The sequence below is a fragment of the Scardinius erythrophthalmus genome (assembly GCF_964197995.2).
Source record: "Scardinius erythrophthalmus genome assembly, chromosome: 1".
Taxonomy (NCBI): Eukaryota; Metazoa; Chordata; class Actinopteri; order Cypriniformes; family Leuciscidae; genus Scardinius; species Scardinius erythrophthalmus.
The window spans coordinates 60,986,657-61,011,685 of NC_138221.1; the positions used below are offsets into that span (position 1 = coordinate 60,986,657).

The following is a 25,029-nucleotide window of genomic DNA, read 5'->3' on the forward strand; positions in this document are numbered from 1 at the left end:
CTCCATCATTTACCATGGATTTACTGTAACGTTAGCCTAGTAATATCAACTGCACCATCTGGGATATACATATTGAATTGTATTATATTATTAATGTAGACAATGTATTAAAGGACTAATGGAATATAATTACAGTATTTAATCATGTATTTAGGCTACTGTTTTTCATACAAATACCATAGAAACCATAAAGATACACTTTGCCATGATAGTGAGGTTATCATGATCTAAATGCATGATACTGGATGACCAATGGTTAAGTTTAATAAAACTCAAACAGTCAGAATATTACATTTTACCAACAAAAAAAAATTAGCACATGCAGAAACTAAGAAATTGTCCAATAAAGATATTTATTTTGTTAAGGAAAAATGACAAATGTTTGAATGTTCAACCTCAGATTTGTGAATTAATGTTCACCAGTTTGGCAAGTGTTTGTCCTGATATGTTCTGACAATAAAGAGTAGTTTAAAACCACAATTAATGCTCTAGTTTCTACAACTTTTACTTAGGAGCAAAAATATGCCTTTAAACTTGAAAGAAATAAAGATTTGACTTTTATCGTGATAATTATCGATATCCACTGATATAAAAAAATTATCGTGATATTTTTTTTTGGCCATATCACCCAGCCCTAGTCCCATCCCAGTTCAGTCCTATGCAATCCCAGTCCCATCCCATTCCAATCCAGTCCCATCCAATTCAATTCCAGTCCCATCCGATTCCAGTTCCATCCCATCCCAGTCCAGTCCCTTCCTTGTCCAGTCCAGTCCCATTCCATTCTAGTCAAGTCCCATCCCAGTCCAGTCCAGTTCAGTCCCGTCCGTCCGTCCGATTAATGATTTTTTTTTACCCACAGGTTTGAACCCATAGGCTACCCCATCTCGGTGCACCTGTATTTTTATGACGACCGATTCCAGGGTTACCTGGTCAGGCAGGAGGTGCAGAATGGGGTGACCAGGTCCCGTGAGATGCTGGAGGTGTGGGCTGTTCCTCAAGCAACACTGCAGCTGGAACACAACCTTCATGAGTTTGAGCGCCTCAAACACCTTGAGGTGAGAGGAACAGGGATACGCGGTGTACAGGATTTTGCACACTTCAAATCGACAGATAATTTCTTCTGCATTGTGGCACACTGTAGTGAAACGGGTTATCGAAAAAGACACAAAGGGTTGTTGATTGGATTGAGGCAGATCTGAATGTGAGCTTGTGGTCAGTTTTAAGAAAGGAGCAGGTTTAAGCGGACGAAATGATTGGTCCTGCATATGTTACCAGAGAGAAGTCTGTTTCACTGAAGATCCAGTTCTGACATTTTGATTAAATATTACAAGGTCAAAAAAATTAAAATAATGAAACTGATTGATGGATGAATCATTCACGATAAGATCAATAACATGCATTTAGAAAATAGAGTGAATGTCCATTTCATGCCAACTTTACCCAAATCAACATGAGAGACCATTCGCAACTCATTCTGTAACTCTCTAACATTCTTTAATTTATTGTGTAGGTCTTGTATTTCACTGTATTTTTTTGTTCATGCTGTTTTGTACTAGGTTGGAACTGAGTGGGATCCAAAGGAGCGTATCTTCCGTAACTTTGGGGGTGTGATGGGACCTCTAGATGAGCCGGTGGCAGTTCAGAAGTGGGCTCGTGGGCCCAACTTGACAGCCACTATTGTGTGGATTGATCCAGCACAAATAGTAGCAGCCTCCTATGACATCAGCATAGACATTGAGGCAGAGTTCACGCAATACAAGCCGCCCCTACAGCGCCCCCTCAGGCCTGGAGTGTGGACGGTGCGTGTGCTGCGGTTGTGGGAGCGTGTGGCAGAAGCTCGCTTTCTGGTCATGCCTCTGGCCTTCAAGGGACGTGAGCCCCTGCGCACAGGTGAGAGAGACATTAATGTGAAATATTATTACCATTTAAAACTAGGGCTGCGCGATTAATTGCAATTTATATGAAATCACACTTAAATCGATTTGGCTTATCGCGATTATTTTTTTATTTTTTTATGCGCAGCTTGCCAGTGACGTACGGCTCTATGATCAGCAGTAAATGCTGCTCCATCTGAAACTTATACCCATATTCACTTTTAAAATAATCGCAACCTTTGTCAAATCGCGTGCGATTTCATTGCGTATAATTGTGCAGCCCTATTTAAAACAACTGTTTTTTTTTTACTGTATTTTACTTGTCTCAAATATTTTGAACCTACTTGGTAGCAATGACTGTTGTTGGTTGACTATATGTATGAAATTTTAGAATAATTATATATTTACATTTAGGAGACGCTTTTAAGCGACTTACAAATGAGGAGAGCAAAAGAAGCAAGCAAACTAACAATAGGGCAACAATATGAAAGTGCCATGACCAGTCCCCAGTTAGACCAGCGCAGCACACATAGCAAGGTTGCTGTTGCTGTTAATAGATATAGAATAGTAAGTGTTAGTATTAATGGGTTAGGTGTTGCTGAAAGAGATGCGTCACAGCAGCTCGGGTTGAGTTAGACCAGCCAGCCGGGAACAGACTCAGGGTAAAGGTCAGTGAAAGTGATTTTGTGTCTCTTTGAGATGATGGCACCACAAAATGTCATTCACTTGCAGAGCGCAAGCTTCTGGATGGCACGTAGGTCTGGAGTAATGAGCTAAGATATAGGGGTGCAGAGCTAGTATGGTGGTTCTGTAGGCAAACATCAGTGCCTTGAATTTGATGCGAGCGGCTACCAGTGCAATTTTGTGAGGAGAGGAGTGACGTGTGCTCTCTTCGGCTCGTTAAAGACCACTCAGTTGCAGAGGTTTGACAGTGCAAGCTGCCAAGAGAGCATTACAATAGTCCACAGGGTTTTTTCAGGCTCAAAACGAGGCGGAAAAATATCTTGATCGTGGCTAAAGAAAACACTTTTTACAAGCACATATTTTAGGTATTTTAACAATGAGGTAATTAGATTGTTATTTTGAAGACACTATCACATACTGTGTTTCCCACAGGATTTTCTGAAACTGTGGTGGGTGGACCATGTTCCTGCTATGGGGGTCCGGGGGCAAGAGAAGATGCTCTAGGAATGTTTTCTTTGATTGCTTTTCCCTGAAGAGAGATGCGTTGTTGGTAACGAAAGTAAAAGTGATGCACGTTCGTTGCGTTTTACCGTGAAATGAGAGTTCCGTGTCTTACATTAATGATTTATATCTCATCGACCCGCAACCAACCCACAATTAATTTGTTATTTTTTATTACTTGGCCCGTTTGAGCCGCAGATTATCTGCAGTATCCGGGAAGCACAACAGAACAGTGTTGAGAGCATGTGACTGTAGTCGATAGTTTTGTTGATAGCCGGAGGCGGCATGCCTCGTAATTCCCCTATGCAGGAAAAAACCCTGGTCAAGACAAGAGCTTGGACATGGAGTTGTGTTAGCATGCTCTGATAGGAAGAGCCTGATCCTCCTAATGTTGTATATCTTGAGTATGATCAAAGTTCCTGTTTTATTCTGAATGCAAATAAATATTCATATACTGTACTTATCTCTCCCTTCCATTCCCTTCCCTTCAGAAGACCATGGCTGGGTACACGCGGGTCCTCCAGGTAACGTGTACTTGGAGCAAAGCTTCCAGCAGCTCGCCCACGTGTTGAAGCTGCCGCCCAGCGAGCCCGCCCTGCAGGAGGCGCAGAAGAAGACCTCGCTGGTGGGGAAGCCGCTGGAGGCCTGGGTGGACAGCTCTGTGGGGGCGTTCTGGGTCACTGGAGATATTTGCTCTGAGCAGACCTCCTCCTGTCCCTCCATTGGACTCTGCACCAAGACCTCTTGGAGCTCGTTGTCTCCTGACCCCAAATCAGAACTGGGGCCAGTCAAAAGTAGCGGTCGTATTAGGTAGCCTTACAAGCTTGAATAAATGGAGCAGAGCGGCGAAGGCCCTGAAGAACAGTCCGTAAGAGTGATGTTTACGACTCGTGGTCTTTGAGACCATCCCATTACTAGTTGAGGGCACCTCCTATCGAGGGTTTGAAACTGGTCGAGGGTGAATTTCTGAGAGAAAAACGTTTAAATTTGCACAAAAAGACTGCCAGACGTGGATATGTACGAGTCTTGCTTTTATAAATCAATGTTCAGATGTCACCTAAATACGTTGTTACAAGGTTCGGAGTCTTAGCACATAGTTTACGGTGTGGGTTTATGAAACAAAGACCCAAATCTCAACAATTTTACATTTTTATTCTTTGTTAAAAGAAAAAAACGAAAAAACTGTGCACATTATTTTACTCTGTAAAACAGTGGCCAAAATTCGTATTTGAAGCTGTTGGAGGCAAGTTGCTGGAAACCTCTGGCTGTATTGCTATGCTTATTTTGAAGCATTAATATCAAAACTTCAGAAGCATATTGAAGAAGTGCACTTTACTGTAAAGCAGAGCTTCCTTCTGATTGGCTGAATCTCAGCAGAGGAGGCGGAGCTTATAGGATCATCATGAATTTCTGCCAATGGATCGATGCGATTCCTCACTTAACATGTTTCAGATGCAGCGTTGCATGGAATTATTGTATACAGCAACAAAATGAACACTAACGAAAGCCGTCTGTCAGGAAACAAGAATCTGAGTTTTGTAATACTGTGACTTTGTCTTTATGTTGAATGTCCTTTGAGTTGAAAAACACCTCATCTGGAGGACTTGCTTCGTCTGTTACTGCAAAGTTTGCTCAGCCGCACACAGATTGCAAAGTACGAAGATGTGGATATAAATATTCGAGACTGCCTGAACTGACCCTGCTGAACATCCGTCTGATCTGTCACTCACTGGTCTTGTTACAGGATTTCACACTTAATTCTGGTCTTTCACCAGTTTGGTTCTCAACTACGCATAATTTTTCACTCTATTGGTGTAGAACAGCACAAGAGCTGGAGACTTTGTACCCCTTTTTTTAAAGGAATATTTCAGCCAAAAATGACATTCATCCTTATGTCAATCCATATGACTTTCTTGTGGAACACAAAAGAAGACCTTAAAAATTATGTTTGCATTGTTGAATGAACAAAAAATGACTCGTGTGCAATATTTCAAGTTATTTGCTGAAAATCTTTCCTTACTCCATATCTACAAAATTGCATTCGCACTTGTACATATCCAAAGTTTAGTTACGTGATGCGAGAAACAACGGCGTTTGGTGTCATTGGATGGAAACCCAGCAAAATTTGACCTTTTTAAGCACATTTTCTGAAAATGCGAGTTTCCATCAACTTTCACACACCACCCATTTTCATTGAGGTTTTCAAAATGTGCATTAAAATGGTTTAATTGTTTTGAACCTGCACAAAAGCAAGGTTTAATTTATAATTAAATATAAAACCCATTTATAATTTCACCCAAAAATGAAAATGCTGTCAATATTTACTCGCCTTCATGTCATTTCAAACCATAAGACCTTCGTTAATCTTTGAAACACAAGTTAACAGTTTTAAAGAGGCCCTATTATGCCCTTTTTTGGGAACTACTAGAAAAGGTTTTCATGCTTGAATGTTCAAAAAACACATTTTTTCTCATATTCTCCATTGTTGCAGCACCTCTCTTCCCAGTCTGTCAGTAACGCTCTGTTTAGTTCCTGTCTCTATGAAGCCCTTCCTTCTGAAAACATTGTGCTCTGATTGGTCGGCTGGATCAGTGTGTTGTGATTGGTCAACCGCTTCGAGCGTGTTTGGGAATGTCCCGCCCCTTACCATAACCACGAGTTTTAACACACTACTAACTAACTCAACCAGGCCCCGCCCCTTTATTTTGCGTATATGCCTTGGTCGGGAATTATTTAAATGAGGAATATTTTGTGACTCGTTCGTTCAAGACTACAATGGAGGCGTTTCAGGGAGTTCAGAAACAGTGACACTGATATAGAGTAACTCCCGCTGGAGGGACTTTGCTGACCTTTTTCATACTCAAACAGCAACTTTACACACTAAAGAAAAAGTATAATAGGTCCTCTTTAATGAAACCTTCAAGGTTTCTGTTCTTTCATTGAAGGTTCATTCAACCAAAATCAAAACCACTTCTCCATAGATCGTTCACAAGAGGAGTGCTCTCTTACTTACTCTCACTGATGTCTTTCAGCTCTGGTATTCAGGAATCTCACACTTGAGCACGATCTTGAAAAATAAACGAAGACTTAAAGCTTTCGGGACAGTATCGTGAGGAGGTCATGACTCTCTCATGAACGCACATCAGAGATCTATGGGGAAGTAAAGATATTCACATTATAAAATTGGGATTAAACCAGTGGAGTCACATTTTGACATTTTTTTTAAACCCACACTGTCATTTTTTAAGTTGATTATTAGCAAAAAACACTTTGTTCTTTCAAAATGATAAGTTCTCTTTAATGTGTAATTACTTCTACCAACTAATCAAGTATTCTCGTAAGCGTATAATCTGCCATTTAGGATACATACGAGCGAGTCGCACGAATGGCGGCAGCCATGTTGCGCCTCCATCTTGAAAATACATGTGCCAAAGAGGGACATATCTGGAAATCCAAGCTTCGCCTTTCGTGTTTTTACACTCAGTGGCGCCGTGACGAATGCGAGGGGGAGATTACTCACGACTGCCAGCAGATTTGAAATAATACGGCCACCGTAGGAGGAAACGCCCTCTGAATGGGAGGGGCTAGAAAGTAATGTATAGTTGGTAGTCAAATACAATTTCAGCGCTAGATGGGAGAAAATCCTACACAGTGTAGCTTTAAGTTTGAAAATTTTGGTTGAATGGAGTTTTTAATGGAGGTTTCATCAAAAATATCTTCATCTGTGTTTCAAAGATGAATGAAAATCTTAGGAACAACACAGCTATATGAAAGATTTGAAATACAGTGCACGAGTCATATGAGCTGTATGGGGTGACCTTGTCTTTTATTGACAAGGATGTAAAACATCAGCTTATAAACATTCTGCTTCCACAGAAGAAACATGAGGCTGAGTAAATGATGGCAGAATTAATATTTTGGGAGAACTGTCCCTTTAAATAACAAAATGCAGTCGGAATTGGAAAAGATTTAAATGTGTCATGGCTGGTTGTCACTTTCTTTTTTTAAACCACCCACATTTGTCCATTTTCTTGTCATGTGTGCTATTGTGCTTTCTCGCCTTCCAATGAAGACGTCACTAAGAAACATAAGTCAAAACAAATGTGTCTTGTGCGACATGCTGCTTTTATTTGACTCGTATCATGCTTCTTTTACGGTAGATTTCAAGTGCCCTCCCGTGTTTCAAAGGGGTTCTTTCAGGTTTTGATTTACTGATCAGAAAACTCTGTCTTTGTTGTGTTAGGTTTTAAAGTGTACTTTTTCTCTTCGTGTACATGCTTCGTGTGAAGCTTTTGTGGTATCAAGAGAAACAAGTGGAATGAGGATGTAAAGAATGAATGAATGCTATTTTTGTATTTAAAGTCCTATTTTAACCTGTCAGTGAGAGTTTGAGAGAATGCTGCTTCAGCTTTTGTTTTACCTTCATCATCATCATCAGTCTCACCGGGTCTCTGTGGGACGCAAACACCAGTCCTAAACTAAAAGTTCGGTACACACTGAACCAGAGCCTTATTTTAAGGCTGATGGACAGCAACAGATGCCACAATAAAGATGTGAAATCAAGTCAGTCATGCCTTGTTTATTTGTTGTCTGGCAAAGTTTAACTGTAATTGTCAATCCTTCACTTGGTACGACGCAAGCAAATTCATTTTTAAAAGCTTCCTTGCTCAAAAGGTTCTACGCCGCAGGAATGACCCAGAACGTTTTGTCATAGTTTTGTACAACGCCCTGTTCTGCACGCCACAGGAAGCACTGCTGTTAAATATTTATCAGCGCAAACTTCATCAGGTTATAAGACTCTGTGGCGCGAGTCACGCATCAGAGACGGGACGAGATCAGAGACGCTGAGTTCCTCCCAATGACTGTGAAAGATCTGCTGTTGAGGAGCTCCTCGCACATGGAGCTGGTGATGGAGAGCTCTTCGGACCTGGAGGCGGTGGAGCCGGTGGAGCGGGGAGAGCCGGTGGAGCCGGGAGATCCCGCTGATCCTGACAGCGCTTACGGCTCCTCTCCTGTGGACACCGACACAGAGGAGGGACAGACCAGCTCACTCTCCACCAGCTCACTCACACTCACATACAATGAGCAGCTCATGCATAAGGTGAACACTACCATCCTCATCTATCTGTCTATGTCTGTTTATCTGTCTGTCTATATCTATCTTTCCATGTTTGTGTTTATCTATCTATCTTTCTATCTATGTATCTATCCGTCTATCTATCTATGTCTCTATCATCTATCTATCTATCTATCTATGTCTATCTGTTTATCTATGTATCTATCATCTATCTATGTCTATCTGTTTATCTATGTATCTATCATCTATGTCTATCTGTTTATCTATGTCTATCTATCTATCTATCTTTTTATCTATGTATCCATCTGTCTATCTATGTCTATCTATCTTTCTATCTATTTATATATCTGTCTCTATCTATCTGTCTGTCTATCTATCTATCTATCTATCTATCTATCTATCTATCTGTCTGTCTGTCTATCTGTTTATCTATCTATCTATCTATCTATCTATCTATCTCTATCTGTTTATCTATCTATCTATCTATCTATCTATCTATCTATCTATCTATCTATCTCTATCTGTTTATCTATCTATCTATCTATCTATCTATCTATCTGTTTATGTATCTATCTATCATCTATGTCTATCTGTTTATCTATCTGTCTATCTATGTCTGTCTGTCTGTCTGTCTATCTATCATCTATCTATCTATGTCTATCTGTTTATCTATCTATCTATGTCTATCTGTTTATCTATCTATCTATGTCTATCTGTTTATCTATGTATCTATCTATCATCTATCTATCTGTCTCTCTATCTATCTATGTATATCTATCTATGTCCATCTCTCCATCTTTCCATCTCTCTATCTCTCTGTCTCTCTATCTATCATGTCTGTTTATCTGTCGGTCTATCTGTTTGTGTCTGTTCTGCTGGTTTCTATTTAAAGCTGAATCAGCTGTGATTATGGCTCTCAGGCAGGAAGTCACACTCCCACAGTCTCACAGTCAGTGCCAGAGCCTAAACCAGTACAACACTGGACAGAACTGCAGATTTACACACCGCCTTTAGTCCAGGGAGGTGTTGTACTCATCCTGAGGGGTGACAGGCGTTGTGACAGTGGTCGTGATGTACAGCAAAAAGTGACTTTTGAACGAAAGTGACTTGAATTCAATATGTGCGATCGATTTATTGGTGATGTTTTGTGGGATTCTTCATCTGTCACTCACACTGAGATCACAAACCAGGCCAACTACTTGTACTGAAAGATTCCAGTTCAATCCTAAAACAGCCCGATGTGACTGAAGAACCTTTTAAAGTTACTTAAATAACTTTTTATTCTCTGGTTCTCTCTAAATAGATACCAATAAATTGGTCCGAGGAACCTATAATGTAATATCATAAATTATTCAACACAAGAACCAACTTCTTGTGTTAAGAAGATGATTCTTTACTATACCTAAAGAACCATTTTTAACCCTTATATTGGGCTATTGTTTCCAAACTTGAGGTGTACTGTGTTTACTACATAGCTAACTACAGATGATTTGTTCCTTTTTTCAGCATTTAACGTGGATGTGGTGAGGAAGGACGACAGGAAATGAGTTTATTAAAGAAACATTAGATGTGAAACACATCAGTTGCTCTGCGTGAGGGCGTTGACTCTGTTTCATGTTGTTGTTTTCTATTATTTAAACGCTGCATGGAAAAACCTTCACTAATCGTGACACTCGGTCAGAACTGCTTAGAAAACGCTTTGTGTATTCAATTAAACAGCAAAGTACACTGCAATGAGATTATTTTGGCTGAGATGATTGGCCATTCTACACATATTACAATGCTTTAGAGCCAATACATTTAGGAAGGCCTAAATATTGCTAATTATTCCTATATATCATATTGTGAACCCACCCATTTTTCAAGCTTTCAGGCCATGTCACATTGTACTAAAGAAGTATCCCAGCAATATCTACAGACGCACAGACTTTGGCTGCGGGAATGCGTGTGTCACCATGGTAATGGCATCCCGTGTCCCCGTCACGTGCCTCGTGTGGTTTGTTCCATTGTGTTCTTCCTTAATCACGCATTTCAAAGCTGAATGAGCAATGAGGGATTTAAGGAATGTCATGCACGGATGAGATTCGTATGAAATAATAATAAGAGTTTGAAAGCCCGTGGGGTCTGAGTCCGACACGATTCATCTCCTGAAATCATCCCGCAGGTGTTCGTTTGTTTAGCCGTGTAAAACAATGCCATTTGACTCTCAAAGCTAGGAGACACTAGATTAAACTAAGCGGAGAACAACCACCAATCTGCCCTCCAGCTGATGAATGCCGGCGAACATGTGCTTTTGCAAGCTCTGGCCGGGTGTGGTAACCATGGCAACCAGTTCAGGATGATGCCCACGTCCTCGGTCAGACCCAATAATGATTCTATATAGATCAGTGGTCAGACCCCACAGAGATGAGGCGCTTTTAAAAGGGGGGGCGAGTGTGAGATATGGGAGAATTGAACACTTGAAGGGCATGGGAACGCTCCTGACGAAAGTGACCAGCTGAATCCCTTTACCATAGGGTGAGCACCTGGTTATCGCTCTGTTGCAGGACAGTTTGGTTATCACACGTGTGTGAGAGAGAAATTTACTACTATTGTACTATGTAAATAATGCTTTACATTATTTGGAAAGCTCACGTTGGATGATAACGTTTTAAATCGTCAGTAAACTTTGTTAATTGTGACCGGCTCTGTGATTATCACTCAATTTGCTAAGGTTTGAGCGATATACTGGACCAATTCAGTCTACCTTATGTAATGAACTGAATAACAGGCTAGTGTAGGTAAAAATCACATTTTATACAAACATACATTTTCTTAAAGTCCCCTGTGTTGTGTTGAAAACCCTAACACTTGTGATGTTCAGTCAAAAATGACCGGCCTATAAAAAAAATGCTTTTAAATCACTTGTTACACTGTTTTATCACCAAATATTGGATTCAAGCGTTTTGTCAGCTTGTTTTCTTTCAGTGAAGACAGGTTTTGTATTTATTTTTGAAACTGACTGATCCAATATTTGGTGACAAAATAGCGTAACGAGAGATTTATGAGCATTTTTGGTTACACTATTTTAAGGTGTCAGTATTACAGTGTAATTTTGCATTTAAGTACTGAGTAATAATAATTAACTATATGTAGGCTACTATAGCGTTAGGATTAGGATGAGGGTTTGGTTTAGGGTTAATTGCATGTAAATTAATTATGCATAATTTATAGTTATTACAGTAATTACATGTAACAATGACACTAAAATTAAGTGTCATTTTTGACCGGGAACATCACAAGTGTTACAATGTGGGGGAAAAAGCCTACAACAAATTCTAATCCTATCCGGGTCACAACCCGATGGTAGCGACTATTTTCCTTTATTAGATGCCAAACAATAAATGCATTTTTACAGGATCTTGGACTTGTATGTTTTTGTTGTCCTGGCCGATGTAGCTTTATTTATAATGAGTTTTGATGAGGTCCACGCTGGTTGCTTTGCTTCATCCGGAAAATCCATCTCTACGAATTCATTGGTTGGTTATTTTCCTGCGAATACTGTAAATGGATTTTTATATGGCAATCCCATTTTTAGGATTATAGTTCTTATTGTGTTATTGTGATTTCAGGGAAGAAATAAAATAATACAGACATAATTGAAATGCAGGACACTGATTAGGTGGGAATCACCAGAGGCACCACGATACGATATTATCCCGATACTTAGGTCACAATACGATATTATTGCGATTTTAAACATATTGCGATATTCTGCAATATATTGCAATTTATTAGGCCTACCTTTTTCCAACTTCAAATTATGTCCGCAAAGGAAAACTGTCAACATCTGTTTGTTCATGTCACATCAATTTTAATAATGTCCATTAATAATCCGCATTAATAATCTGTTACACAGAACTTATTATATTAAATATTAATCAAAAATGATTCACACCTTCACAAAATCCAAACATTCAGTGTAAGAGTAAAAAAATGACAAAACATTATTTATAGTAAGTTTATTTGATTCACATCTTATTTAGAGTTTTGACCTCGACAACCCAACTGCATTTACCCAAACAGTCTAAACTAAAAGATTGTTTTGGTTGAATCGGTTCAAAGGAGTCAAGTTCGCGAATCGGACGTGTCATTAGCGGACTTGTAGGCCTACAACGCGTGTGATTATCCCGGCAGTCAGGACATGATCGCACAAGATTTGTCAACACAGAAAACATTTCATCATTGGATTTTGTTTTGTTTTTTGAAAGTGTTTTTCATGTCAGCTGAATGTGCGGAACGCTTTTCAGAGAGGTTAAGGCAACGTAATTTTTTTTTTTTTTTTTTTTTTTTGCACAACACCCAGCAGTAGGCTAATTCAGGAAAAAAATACCCGAATGCTGCAGGTGAGACTTCGGTCTTCCGATCTTTTACCATCGTGTCAATTCTCAATTGATTTTGAGTAATATGCGCGAGGGAGCGAGAGAGAGCAAGACAGAACGGCGAGGGTGCGCGCGCGATCGCGGCTCTCTCTCTCTCTGCTCTTTCTTTCAGTAATATGCACCCTGTTGACTTCAATAATAAGTAATCAGTAATATGCACCTATCGCAAGCGCAGCAGTCATGTACATCACTCACCGATCAAATAAGGCTTTGGTACGGTGGCCCAGTAGTGCACAACACAACGAAATGTAAAAAGGAAACATAAGTTCACAACACAACGAAATAAAGCCACAACACAACGGAAACAAGCCACAACACAACGAAAAATCCACAACACAACGAAATAAAGCCACAACACAACGGAAATAAGCCACAACACAACGGAAAATCTACAACACAACGAAATAAAGCCACAACACAACGGAAATGCTCCCGACCACTTGAGGGCTCTCGGAGCCCAGTAAAGTTAGTTTTCCAAGTCATTGTTCTATAGAGTCAGCAGTCTTAATATATAAATACCACGATAAGTTTTAACAGTGTATATCAACATTACTTCAAAATAACCTACATGAATTATAGCTGCGTATTTGATTTATACTCGAGAATGCTTGGACGCGCTACCACAGCGCATGATCGTCAGGGAACGTCTGGCAATTCCACCAAGTGGTTAAAACGTATAATTTATTATAATATAATTTGATAAATAAAAATAAAAACCATTTGGTGAAATTGGAAGGAATTGGCACAATTCCACATATAATAAGTCAGTCTGGTCACTAGGAACATGATAAAAGAAAAAAAAAACTTTTACAGAAATTTCCTAAAAAAAAATGTTAATTACTGTAAATACATGAAGGGTATTGGAAAAAAGTCATTATTAAGTCATTATAAAAGTCTTATTAAGTCAGTCTACTATCAAATACAATCAAGCTTTGGATTTTGAACATGTCTGTTTTTGAATGTTAAAAGTAATTTTAATTAAAACAAATTATACGTTTTAACAACTTGGAGGAATTGGCAGACGTTCCCTCAGGGATAATGCGCCGTGGTAGCGCGTCAAAGCATTCTAGAGTATAAATATGCAGCTATAATGCACGTAGGTGATTTTGAATTAATAAATGTCGATAAACAATGGTTAGCTACATACTGTTAAAACTAATCGTGGTGTTGATATATTTTTATAGACTGCTGACTCTCTAATGAACAATGGCTTGGAAAACTAACTTTACTGGGCTCCGAGAGCCCTCTAGTGGTCGGGAGCATTTCCGTTGTGTTGTGGCTTTATTTCGTTGTGTTGTAGATTTTCCGTTGTGTTGTGGCTTTATTTCGTTGTGTTGTGGATTTTCCGTTGTGTTGTGGCTTGTTTCCGTTGTGTTGTGGCTTAATTTCGTTGTGTTGTGAACTTATGTTTGCTTTTTACATTTCGTTGTGTTGTGCACTACTGGGCCACCGTACTTTGGCGAGACAAAAAATTGCTTGTGAGAGAGACGCGTGAGTGACAGAGAGACGGAGGGAGAGCAGGGAAAGGAAATGCAGATGAATGAATATGCTGCGTGTTTTAAATTAAGTAAAAAAATGTTTTATAACGAAACACAATATGTGACGGCCGGTGTTGATTCTGTGGCGCACCGCCACATTCATTTTTAGCATTCTACTACCAAAGTTAAATTCTCATGTGTAATTTAAATAATAAAACATCGATACTTGGCGCCCGTGTATCGATACTGCCACAGAAAATATCGCGATACTATGCTGTATCGATTTTTCCCCCCACCCCTACTGATTATGTCTCGCCCGGACAAGGGACAAAGCTACTTCACCAAGGGCCCTACCACAAGCCCGATAAGCGAAGGGCACACGGTCACTTCAAGGAAGTCATTTAATTGTTTATGGTCATGTGACCTAGGGTGACAAGTCCTCGCGATTCATTTTAAATCTAGACAAGAGTTGGAGTTAATGTAATAGACAGAATAATTCAAGTCTTTTTGTTTTGTTGTGATATATTACACACATTTTTATGCATTTCAGATTATTTTTATAAAAGTTTCATAGGTAAGAAATGTGTTTAATGCTTAACTTATAAAGTTAAAGTCCCCCTGTGGTGAAAATCAAGTTTTTAATGTTGTTTATATGTCTATGTGGTGTTTTAAATATGCTTTAAGACATACCATGTGTAATTTCATAAGTCAACACCATTGCTGAGTATTTTCAACTGCAGTGAACCAAAGACAGTCTCAAAAACACAGTTTGAAATCGCTGGTGTTTCTGACGTCACAAACTACCTTGTAACCAATCAGATCAATGTGTGATCGTCAACCAGTGGATCTCTGAGCTGAGTGAGTGAGTGGAGGCGGGGCTCATTTGCATATTCATAGAACCACGTATACTAAATGAGGCAAGGGTGTAGAGTTACATTCAAGCTGTTTTAAGGCATGAAGAAACTTTTAAATTTGTAATTTTAGATATCAAAGATGAGTTTTAAGGTATACAATTATTGACTACAGGGGGACATTAAGAACAGTTTAAGAACACAGACATATATAAAGCATATTTAAAAACGTCATTATAAATGTACATTTATTTGTATCAGACAGCAATAATAAGATATTCCTGTTGTCGCTGCCTAGCTTTGTCGTGGTAACATTCCATGTGAAGCTAATGAGGAAATTACGTGGTCCTTCTTTGTTCATCCCCTTACGCCTTTCACTCAGACATAAAAAAGAAGGCCGAATGAAGACAACGGCTCAGCGTTTAAGATCATTTCTGATGATTGCTGCCTCACTATTGGCCGACGCTGGTCATGTGATCACCATTACGCTTGCGTGTGATGCTGACGAGGAGCCAGCCAATACTGAGCCGGCGTTCTGACGTATAACCAGGAAGCACTGTTGCTAGGGTCTTGGTAGAGTGTTTCTAGGTAGATTGTAGGGTGTTGGTCCTTTCTAGGTGTTAACTATGATTTATTCGGTTGTTGCCAGGATATTGCTGTACACATGTGAAGGTGTTCTGATGTTGCTAGGGTGGGATTTGATGGTTGCTTAGTGTTACTAGATGTTTGCTTGGATGTTAGGTGAATGTTAGGGCATTTCTAGGTCATTTGTTGGGTGTGAGGTCAGTTGTTAGATTATTTTTAGGTGTTTGCTATAATGTACTTGGTGGTTCATGGTGCATTGCTATGCAGATGTTGTTCTGATTGTTGCTAGGGCTTTTCTAGCTGGTTGCTAGGGTCTTAGCATTTCTAAGGGGTTATGATTTACTGGGTGGTTGCCAGAATGCCAAGGTGTTGCTATGCAGAATTGCAGATGTTAAACTTCTCCAAATGTTACTGGGGCATTTCTAGGTTTTCTTGGGGTTGTTAGAATGTTAGAGTGTTTCTAAGTAGATTGTAGGGTGTTGGGAGTTTCTAGGTTTTAACTATGATTTACTCGGTTGTTGCCAGGGTATTGCTATGCACATGTGAAGGTGTTCTGAGTGTTGCTAGGGGAGATTTGATGGTTGCTCAGTGTTACTAGATGGTGTTTTGGGTAGTTGCTAGAGTGTTACTCGGTGTTTACTAAGGTGTTCCAGATGTTAGGGCATTTCTTTGTAGTGTGTAGGATGTTAGGTTGGTTCCTAAAGCATTTATAAGGGGTTATGATTTACTGGGTGGTTGCCACACTGCCATGGTGTTGCTATGCAGAATTGCAGATGATAAACTTCTCCAAATGTTACTAGGGCATTTCTAGGTTTTCTTGGGGTTGTTAGAATGTTTCTGGATTATGTTAGGCATTTCTAGGCTATAATGTACAGGCTATAATGTACTATTGGTTGCCATGGTGTTGCTATATGCAGATGTGAAGGTGTTCTGAGAGTTGCTAGGGCATTTCTTGGTGGTTGCTAAAGTGCTATTTGAGTGCCATTTCTAGATGATTGCTAGGGTGTTCCAGATAGAAATGTGGGCGTTTCAATGTAGTTTTTAGGGTGATGGGCATTGTAGTTGCTATGATGTATTGGGTGGTTGCCAGGGTGTTGCTATGCAAATGTTAATTTGTTCTGAAATTTGCTAGGGCATTTCTAGGTGGCTGCTAGATCATTCTTGGTGTTTTAGGGCATATCTAGATGGTAGGGTGTCTAACCATGTTGTTATGCTGTTTCTAGATGTTTGGGTTGTTGCTAGGGCATCTCCAAGTGGTTGGACGAGTGTTCTGAGAAGTTCCAGGGTGTTGCTATGCAGATTCTTAGGTGCTTATTGTTCTGGGTTGTTGAAGTGATTGCTAAGGCCGTGTGTCCACCAAAGCGTTTTTTGCCAGCTGAAAACGCTAGACGCTCTGCTGAAAATGCCTAGCTCTGGGCGCTTGAGAGCGTTTTGGCAGCACAGCGTTTTTTCCGTTGAGACGCTTCATTGCTATGATACAGAATATCCACAGCATAGTTTACTTGTAACTGGGTTCGCAGATAATTTGTTTCATACTAAAAAAATATTTTTCATCCATTTTGTTCGGTTAGCTCTGCTGGTTGATGTCTTGTACTGAAGTTGTGACAGTTGGTCGGTGTGGTATTTGTCCCGCCCCTCCTCCACTGTGATTGGACGGCTGGGTAAAAAGTGACAGTGATGAGCGCTGCGTTTTACCCAAAGTTGAACATTCTTCAACTCTCGCCGACCTGTAAAAAGCGACGAGCGCTCGGCGCTTCAGCGTGAAAAAGACGCTCAGCGCCTCGTTACGCTCATGGCGTTTTAAAAAACGCGGCGCTCCCATTGAAAACAATTGAAAAAACACGCCAGCCGCGTGAAAAACTGCTTTGGTGGACAAAAGTCAAAAAAGCCCTCAGGTCTCACAACCTATGATATTTGTCTGTAAATATGACATGGGTCCTTTTTAAAAGTCTATGGTATGGTTTTCTCACCCATTTTATTACCATCCATCTGATCGTGGTTATAGTACACCCCCCTCCTCAAAAAGCTGCGTGATTTCATAGGTTATAACCCCATGTATGAGCAACAGGCTAGTAGTAGTGATGCTTGCCTTTGAAAACAGCATCATCAAACACCCTGACTGATCTCTTGATGAGAAAGCTGTGAGTGAGAAGAGCTGCTTTCTGTCCCCCCAACTAATTCCTGTTGACGCCAGTAGCAGGTGGCAACATGAAAGTGACTAATCTGTCTCTACAATTCTAGCTATGATCATCTCTCCCGTCCTAACGCTGAGGCTCGTTTTTCTTCACATTTAAATCACGCTACGTAGATGCAGCAAAAGGGAAATTAAGTCATGTGATTATGCTTGATTATTCCCTGTGTTCGTTTATGGTATACATGTACTTTACACTGTTTTTAGCGGAAGGTTGTGAAAAAATATGTAAATGTCAAATGTTTTCTATTATAGTTTCATATCTAAGCACAGAAGAAATAATGTAATATGACAACAAAAATGCAATAGCCCCAAACAGAATTTAGACATAGCCTACATTAAGGCCAATTCACTGTCCCAATGAATGAACACACTGATCCAGCAAAACCCTACTACAACCATGTTTGACCATAACACGACAATGATCCTTTGCGTTTTTCGCGTACAGAAAACAACGTTGTCAATCAGATTTGTGAAACCAACTAACGCCGTTACCAACTAAATAAATAAACGGCCAAAATGCATAAAAAGTTTTAGTTGAAAACGGTGTTGTGTAAAGAAACAGTCCCTGAGTTTGCAATTATGTTGTCTAAGGGGCTGTTTTCAACTAAAACGGAAAACCTTTTATGTGTTCTGGCCGTTCATTTACACGACGACGGCGTTTTGGGGGCCTCAAAACGTAAACTTTTTAAAAAGTGTTTCACAGTGCAAGTTTTTAAAAGCGACACCGTTATCGTCGTGTGAATTCGTGAAAACGGTGACTTCATGCGCATGCATATTATGTGTCCAGTCGTAGTGTTTCAGTACAGAGTGACATCGCCATCTACTGGCCTAGCATTAATAATAATGCAGCGTTTTTGTGGATCAGTGTGAACGGGTAGCCTGGAAATCCAGACCCAAATCTAAAAGATTAAGGGTCTGGCATAGCCTGGCAAGCCAGACCTACATCAAGATGTTGGGTCTGGCAACTCACCATAGACACGGCTCAATCCGAGGGGCGGGATAAACGGCTGTCTTTCAAATTCCCTCTGCACGCAATAGGAGCGCTTCAACCAACCAGAGCGTTTTCCCAAAAGTGGAGCGTACGTTAGTTGATAGATTCAACTTTTGAATCTGGCCCGGCAAAACTACTAACACATCTTCCTTTTTTAAGAATGACTTAAGTGCCGTTCTTTGCTCTTTTCTCAAAGAAAAACTTAACTTCAAGTCCTCCAGAGTCGCGGCCAAAGCCGATTCGAAAGACTGTTCTCCAGCAGCAGCAAATCTTTGTTTTCAAGTAGCAGGGAACATTGCAACTCTGTCGTCATTATGTTAAGCCCGCCTCTACTCTATACACGACGTGATTGGCCTGACCCAATTAAGGTTTTTACAGCTCCGAAAGTCAACGGAGAGTTGCTAGACTACCCTGGCTGCAAAATAAATTTTGCTGCCGCGGCACCAAGCATGCATTTGAAAAATCTCATTGCACGCAATTGAATAACACTACGACCAATTACTGTCGTGATTGCGCTGTCTTCTGTTTAGCTCGCCTCTGGTCAGCCTATATCAGATACACCGATATGATTGGTGCAGCTCGGCTACAAGGGCATAGTTAATGAGCATCATTACTCAATGCCAGAGTGACTCGCTGAGCAAATTCAAATTGTGATCTCACGAGAAGTCTCTATTCCCAGGGTAGTGAACGGGGATCATTTTGACAAAGTTGTCATCTGTACATGAAAAACGCAAAGGAAAAACTTTTCCGCTTTTAGTAAATCGTTGTCGCATAAACTAAGTGGCATCTGTGGAATAGGGAAAAACGCGTTTTTCAAAAGTTGAACTGATTTTAACTTGAGCGCTGCATTTTTAGAACGCCGTGTCATGCGCGAGACACTGCAAAAGACGGGAGACATGAGCGCAACGGTTATACCATAGACTGCTAAAAAAAGATGGACGACGCCCCTTCGCTCTCTTCCATTGGTGAGAACTGAAGCCGCCAGTGTCCCAATATGGCGCTGACATATTGGAACTTGAGTCTGTGCAGTAGCGATCTCGGGACCAGACCTGCGCAGTAGCGAGCAGGAAGTAAAGCCGTGAAATCAACGCTCCGCCCTCACTCTCGCAGAGAGAGTGCATTCTGCACACTTTTTTGAAAATTGATTGCAGTACGACAAGAGGCTTGTTAAAATAAAGTAAATACAATCTCCTCAGTCCTCCAAAGATCCCGAAGAAAAGGCTGTTGGTGCTTCAGTGACTACTTCGCTCAGAGAACCTGTCAATCACAGCTGTCAATCATGACGTTACACCCCCGCATCACGTAACTAAAAAACAACTTTTTTTTTAAATAGACACTTGAACTTACATCAGCGTGATAAAAACGACAGCAAATGAAAGAAACCACCTTTGAAAAAAAGATATTTGAAGAGTTATTTAATTGTTTAGTTGGTCTCACGTCCCGTTGAATAACACGGGGAGGCGGGGCTTATGACCTATACTAGGACCAGTCACCGGGGGGCGATATAGACGTTTTGGCTTCACTTTTCAGGGCTTGTGCGGCACGCTTGGGTTATACACGTCCGTCTAGTGCGTTTACATAGAAAAAACAATGAAAAAGTAGCGCGTTCTGTGTGAACGATCCCTTATAAAGTAGGGGGCGCTATTACACATCTTCTGAAAGAGTACAGAAACTCCTGTTCAAAGCACAGGTGAAGAAGATGCTGGAACATATCATATGTAATCATATGCATTTGCAAAATAACGCGATCATTAATATTAAACAGCATATAAATAAAAATCGCCTATAATGTTACTGAATGAATTGTCGATCCAGGACGAGGTATAGGACTATAAAGCTGGGGGTGTTAATGGGCTCGATCTACTCCATCTGTGTGTGGATCATCGTTCTGAATCCCATCTGGATGTAGTCTTTGATTTTCTTCCTCTGCTTTTTTTAATGAAACGTACCCACATTCAAGTGTCGATTATAAATGAATGCATGAAGCTAGAATAAAACGTGTTTTGTTGTTTAAAAGCAGAGGCTCGGTTCTTTCTTTTATATATTGCATGTTCAGATATTCATACAACAACGTATTCTGGGGGCCATGAAAACTTTGTGAAAATGATCAAAAATGCTGGCAGGGAAAGAGTTAATAATGATCCACGAACACTCGATAACCACAAAAGTGTCACAATACCTTTATCTTCATTATGCCCATCCATCTGTTCATGTCTGTCTGTTGCAGACTATACTAGTCGGAGACAGTGGAGTGGGGAAGACGTCTCTGTTAGTGCAGTTTGACCAGGGTAAATTCATCCCAGGATCCTTCACTGCTACTGTGGGCATTGGCTTCACGGTGAGTCTCTCCGCAGAAGGTCACACACCTGCACTTAAAGCATTTATTAATCTTTGTTCATTTTAAGTTCAACATTTACTAATTCTTTATTAAAATCTTGTTAACAGTTAATGCACTGTGAATTTACATGAACAAACAATGAATTTTTCTGTATTTTTATTAACTAACGTTAACAAATATTAACAAATACAGTAACAAACGTATTTCTCATTGTTAGTTCATGTTAGTTAATACATTAACTAATGTTAACTAATGAACCTTATTGTAAAGTGTTAACAGGCTGTTGTTTTTTCAGCGCAATGCCATAGAAGAACATAGATTAACCTTTCAGTCCGCAGTGAACATTTTAATAATCTATTAAGAACCTTTTTGGGTAATGGAAAGATTCCATGGATATTAAAGGTTCTTTATATGTATATCTGTTTACGTGACAATAAATAAAGATCCTGCATTAAGTTTGTCTGATTTAATTATTTGACTGTGATTTGAGTGAACTAAACTGTTTAATGTACTTTTTTATAATCGGACAAACAGCAGAGACCAATATTATAACAGAACTTCTGGGAAAGTAGAAGGAAGCAATTTTCCTCAAATAATATATAATATTATATTGTTGCATTTATATTTAGGCTATATTAAGTGTACATTTAGGGTTTTATGCAAGGGGGAAAATGATGATTTTCCCTAGTAATCAAGCTAAACTCAGAAATATGTGACTTTTAATAGTAAACACAATAGTAATGTGTGTGTGTGTGTGTGTGTGTGTGTGTGTGTGTGTGTGTGTGTGTGTGTGTGTGTGTGTGTGTCTCATCTTTCCCATATCTCTGAAAATGTTGATTGCCACTAATATCAATAGCTTCCATGTTAGCTTTGCCTACTGGATTTGCTTTTCCATCTTCTGTCATAACTCTCTGCAGAGAGCCACGGGGTTTCTCAGCACACAGCGTCTGATTACAATAATATGATAATGATCATTTTACTGGGGGCTCTGATTATAATTACAGAGGGATCTGTCTGGCCTCGCTTGGATCATCACCGTTTGTTGTTTTTCATCATATTTTTGTAATTAGTCTCAGTGTTTTGTGTATGTGTGTGTGTAACAGGGTGTTTGATATGTGTGCACAACATTAGCATAGTACACTCTGGAAATATATGATTAAATATCCTACCTATTTAGGGCAGATTGTGCCAAGACTGAGCTTAAAGAAGAAAAAAACAGTACAGTTAATCAGATATTGATTAGCTGCAGGGCATATGAGAAAATCATTTTGACAAAATGGCAAACGGTCCTTACAGCCATTCCAAGCACACTATTCCTGCATATCATAAGGGATCATAACAGGGGAAAAAAACATACTGTTAAACATCATCCGATAATAAAGTGCTGTGTTTATTACCTAAATAATATATTTTTATTAAGCTTATAACGTTGATGTTTGTCACTGGATGTCATTCCACTTGTTGGTTAGTAGGGGGCGCACTAAACACACGTTTTTCATAAAAACGATAATTCAATTAATTTGTAACACAAAAGCCTGGTTTCACAAACAGGTCTTAGATTAAGCCAGGGTTAGGCCTTAGTTCAATTAGAGCATCTTAGTAGCTTTTATAAACGTGTCCTAGAAAGAAAAGAAAAAACATTACTAATGGGCTTCTTGAGACAAAACAATGGCACATATTTTATTAGGTCTATCTGTCAGTGCAAGTTGCTTTCAGGTAAAACAGCTCAAACGTGCATTTTAGCCTATTGGACTAGGCTTAAACCTTGTCTATGAAACCGGGGGGTTATGTTGTGGAAGTTGTAAAATACACCATTGGAATTATTTATATGCCTTAATGGACTTAGTCATGTTAGCATAAAGACACATGCAGAGCAATTCCCTGAACATGAATGAAACTGCAAAGAGGTGTTCATATGTCAGGTAAATTATATTAGTTATTCAAAACTACAGCTTAGATTTGATATGTTTTGCATTATGTCAAACATCATCTGCGGCGTCGCGACAAACCACAAATATTCGCTGAAACTCTCTCTCTCTCTCTCTCTCACACACACACACACACACGCACGCACACACACACACACACACACACACACACACACACACACACACACACACACACACACACACACACAGAGAGAGAGAGAGAGAGAGAGAGAGAGAGAGAGAGAGAGAGAGAGAAACAGAATAAAATGGTAGAATGGCCGTTGAATTTACGAAGTGGGCGGGGCTTGTAATGTGTCTCTCTATTGTTTCCAAACAATAATTCATATACTTGAACTCTTGAGTTTGTATTTTCAATTCACAGAAGTTTATTAAATGTTCTCAGTATAATTATTCAGACATGAATTATTAATGTCCAGTCAGATCTTCTGAAGCACCACATGCACAGACACTGTTGTCACGTGGTACGTGGTACTTTTCACAGCACTGTGTAGGATGGACCAATCACAGTCGCTTGTGAGGGCCTTCTTTATCATATAATGTTTTAGAGATCTCTTGGGTGGATTTTCATTTGTATGTCAGTTTTCAATGAATGGAATTAATAGATTTGAATGATTATAATTTATTGTGCGTTAATGCCTCTAATAAAGCCAAAAATCCCCTGAGATGTGAATGAGGTTGGATTGAGGATTTGTCTCTCGGGACCCTTAAGCGCCCCCTGCAGAAATAATAGGTTTATGACACACGAGAAAACACGCTGGGAAGCGTTTGCACCTCAACAGACGCGACGCGACAAAAACCACAACGCATTCAATCAACATAGCCGTGCGCTCGCGGCATTTTACAATGGGCGCGTCTAGTTTTGTCACGTCGCTTAATGGTTGTCATTGGTCGGTCTCCTCTTCTGAATCAGTGTGATCTCGCACCTGTGTGTGTGTGTGTTTGAGTGTGACCCACGGGAGCCTGTTGCTCATGTGTATTTTGGAGCGATCTGCTTCTTTGCTGTGCGTGATTATGCGCGCAACTGAGCGATAACGCTCATGTGTTTTGCGTCTTTGCGCGTTAATAATTATGAAGAGGACGCTTTTCGGATAAATGCATGTTTTGTGTTTCTTCATGCCCATTGATCTCCATCCTCATCCTCCGCCAGCAGCTGATGAAGTTTGGGCGCGTTTTAGATGCACTATGTGATGCAATTGTGATATAGTCTCGAGAAGAACATCGAAAGCAAAACATCCTCGCTATTCGTTTCCGCGATGTCAATCAAAAAAGCAGCACTGATGGAGAATGGGGTTCAAAACGGAACATCGAGAAATATGCTGGAGCGATGCGCCTCGGTCAATGAGTATTTTGATGTTGCCTTCAAGGTGTGAGTTATTTTTTTTATTGTCTGTATAATTCATTGTTGTTATCACGGTTGTTGTGTTTGAAACATGTGCCCTGTGTTAGTTGGCACCTGTGGCGCGCGTGCGTGCGTCTTCTACTCTGAAATTACTTAGTTTTCAACAATGCAAAGGTATGTTAACCGCCATGCAACTATCAGAATTCACTTTAAATGGCTGCAAACATGGAGAATAAACATTAGTTCAATATAGCAGCGGTTCTTTCAACCGGTTACTTTTGGGCCAAACAGTAGCCTACTAAAATATTTATTGCACCAAAGTAAAGACAGTTGTCCTTAGGATTACAATCGACTGCGCACGATTATTGACATAAAATAGTTTTTTTCTCCCTTTTAAAAGTTAAGCTATATACAGTATATCAACCATTTGTCTTGTCATGCATGTTCTCTAGTATTTGAGTAATGCGCGTATTTGACTTTTACCCACTGGAGGATAAATATTGACCCAAGGAGGGAGTCATTTCTACGCATTTAAAACCCCATTGATATATTCTGAAGAGATGTAATGATATAAAACATCGCGTCTCTGGGGTTCACTGTAAAAAAAACTCAAAAACTGTTGCTTTAACTTAAAGTAAGTAACCTGTTTGCCTTATTGAGTTCATTGAAATTAAAATGAATAAATACACCAAAGCAGATTGGGTTAATAAATAGAAACTCATCCTAATCACTTTATCTACTTTGATA

At 39.8% G+C, this 25,029-nt stretch overlaps 3 protein-coding genes across 4 annotated transcripts in view; all 3 read left to right on the plus strand.

Moving 5' to 3' along the window:
• The window catches only part of xylt2 (xylosyltransferase II), a 43,914-nt gene extending 36,289 nt beyond the window's left edge, over nt 1-7,625 (plus strand). Inside the window, exons 9-11 of one of the 2 annotated variants that reach the window (XM_081371032.1) lie at nt 860-1,055; nt 1,557-1,890; nt 3,551-7,625. In XM_081371032.1, the coding sequence (XP_081227158.1) occupies nt 860-1,055; nt 1,557-1,890; nt 3,551-3,873 (853 nt within the window). In that variant the 3' untranslated portion in view covers nt 3,874-7,625. The remainder of the gene's footprint in view (nt 1-859; nt 1,056-1,556; nt 1,891-3,550) is intronic. The other variant, XM_081371033.1, reaches the window with a different exon arrangement.
• LOC308702727 (tripartite motif-containing protein 16-like) overlaps nt 1-25,029 on the plus strand; it is a 662,678-nt gene that overhangs the window by 100,868 nt on the left and 536,781 nt on the right. The gene's annotated exons all lie outside the window — the stretch shown is intronic.
• LOC308681867 (ras-related protein Rab-37) overlaps nt 23,663-25,029 on the plus strand; it is a 29,211-nt gene continuing 27,844 nt past the window's right edge. The window contains exon 1 of the mRNA XM_081351123.1: nt 23,663-24,307. Within this exon, the coding sequence (XP_081207249.1) occupies nt 24,197-24,307 (111 nt within the window). The 5' untranslated portion in view covers nt 23,663-24,196. The remainder of the gene's footprint in view (nt 24,308-25,029) is intronic.